Source organism: Oncorhynchus masou, chromosome 18 (assembly GCF_036934945.1).
Source record: "Oncorhynchus masou masou isolate Uvic2021 chromosome 18, UVic_Omas_1.1, whole genome shotgun sequence".
Taxonomy (NCBI): domain Eukaryota; kingdom Metazoa; phylum Chordata; class Actinopteri; order Salmoniformes; family Salmonidae; genus Oncorhynchus; species Oncorhynchus masou.
In genome coordinates, this window is record NC_088229.1 from 22,599,603 (window position 1) to 22,601,649 (window position 2,047).

General features: G+C 43.8%; 1 protein-coding gene across 1 annotated transcript; it reads left to right on the plus strand.

The window, feature by feature from the left end:
* Positions 1 to 288: 288 nt before the first annotated feature.
* LOC135559329 (urotensin-2-like) lies at positions 289 to 1,258 on the plus strand. Its single transcript, XM_064993507.1, has 4 exons — positions 289 to 391; positions 762 to 887; positions 981 to 1,024; positions 1,145 to 1,258. The coding sequence occupies exons 1-4, from the start codon at positions 289 to 291 to the stop codon at positions 1,256 to 1,258; spliced, it is 387 nt and encodes a 128-aa protein (XP_064849579.1).
* The last annotated feature ends 789 nt before the right edge of the window (positions 1,259 to 2,047 follow it).

Consider the following 2,047-nt stretch of genomic DNA (forward strand, 5'->3'; position numbering starts at 1 on the left):
TTGCCCCGGACGCGTAGACCCACGACCCATTTTATAGTTCCCTATAACTCACCTGAGTGACTGGATGTTGATGTATCACACACAGAGAGAGCGTTTGTGACATCAGATGGACCTATGGTAGTGTCACCCTATTGTGGTGACTTTAAGGATGGGGTGGGGACATGGGGTGGAGTGGGGGCAGTACATGGGGTATATAACCCTTTGGGGGAGAGAGCAGAGAGAAGATAACCCTCTCCAGACCTCAGGAGCACCCATCACCCACCCAGAAGACCCAGACACAACAGGCCCATGTTTAACCTGCTCCTATCGTGGACCTTCCTGCTGGTAGCCACTGGCCCGCTATTGGCACATCCCATCACCGACTCTGCAGAGATGCCCTACCTAGGTCCTGGTGAGTACCAGGTCCACCCAATAGTTGTGGTATGAGGTTATTTGGCAGGGTACTTCAATATTCACAGATGTGTGAGTTTTAATTACATTTCAATCTTGAGGATAAATAACAAACGTATTGTAATCAGTGACATTCTGTTCTGGTGTAATTTATTTGAGACCGAGTTGATCTGTCAACGTGTGGTTGTGTCTGAGAACTGAAGCAGTGTTAATATTGAATGTGTAATAAGCAGTTTGATTATGGTGACAATGTTCCATACACTTTACACCATCAAAGTGTAGCTGCTACTTAAGTTATTTCTCATGAATCCCCATGGTTGGATTAAGATAAACACAATTGTACGTGATGACTGTGTTTTCACTGTGTTCAGTATCCGTGGAAGATGGAGGAGCAGGTAGTCCAGACGAGCTGTCTTTCTCTGAGCAGACATATCTTCCCCAAGGTGGCCCTGGACTCAGATACTCACCCCTACTGTCTGGAGATCTCAGCAGAGATGGTGAGATCACACAAACTAGTTGCTATTGTGCCTAAACAGTTTCACCAAGAGAAGTATCACAACATATTCTCTCTCACCCTTTGTCTCTCTTAGGTCTCAGTGCAGCTGGACTACTCGAAAGACAGATGAAGAGAGATGTGCGTTTTTAAACTGAATGATGATAAGAAGCATATATTAAGCTACTATCACATTTTGTTTTGGGAGTAGCGGTTTCATGAAGCATGAACTACCACAGCGGTAATTGTTCTCTGTTTCAGCAGTGGCTGGAGAAACAGAGTCACCTCAACCCCTTCAGCCACGTCTTTGGCGTCAGGAAGCTGTCCAGGAAAAGAGGAGGTGCCTCTGAGTGCTTCTGGAAGTACTGTGTCTAACACAGTCAAGCGTCCATAGAGAAATACGTTCACACCATGCATTATGATGAAGAGATGTGGCTTGTACTGAGACACAACCCCTCTCTTGCACACAACAAAGCATATGTACATGCATGCATACTGTACACTCACACACAGGAAAACACACACACATAAGGACACTACACACAGACAGGGATGGACTGAATGGATATCCCACAGGTTGATATATGTTACAGTATGCAGACTATTTTGTTTTTATCCCTGTCCCACCTGTGTGTTTAAAATGTTCACTGTTTAATGTTACTGAGCAAACATGACCTGCATGAACAACTAAATGGCTGTGCTGTATATTAAATACAAATAAAATCTTGTACTTGGAAAAGCTCTCCGTTGGATGTCTGGTCCCAGGGGAACAACTCATTGAACTACCAAATGCATTTATACAGTCTGTGATAAAATAAACATTGACATCTCTTCACGCAAAAAGACCACATGAAGAACATAATATATATAATGTCTACAGTCTTTATTTGAGTCATAAGGGGATGGGATTCATTGTAGAAGACATGCAAAGGAGTCGTACTGTTCACTGTAGGTCTGAGAAGCAGACATTTGGCAGATCCAATTAGTCAGAAAATGATACTGTGGTATAATCTCATTGTTTTGTAAGACAGTCCATCAACCCCGGACACCATTCATCCGCTCCATTGGAAAAGCTGGCGCATACTTTGTATTAGACTTTCTGGACAATGGAAAGTAGAGAGGTGAAGGGAAGAAGGGAGGGAGAGGAGAGAGAGATTGTGAGCG

Excerpts from the sequence above, each read along its gene's own strand:
- LOC135559329 (XM_064993507.1), top strand. The coding sequence starts at position 289 with ATGTTTAACCTGCTCCTATCGTGGACCTTCCTGCTGGTAGCCACTGGC. Across the intron at positions 392-761 it reads GATGCCCTACCTAGGTCCTG|TATCCGTGGAAGATGGAGGA; the intron begins GTGAGTACCAGG and ends CACTGTGTTCAG. Across the intron at positions 1,025-1,144 it reads AAAGACAGATGAAGAGAGAT|CAGTGGCTGGAGAAACAGAG; the intron begins GTGCGTTTTTAA and ends TCTCTGTTTCAG.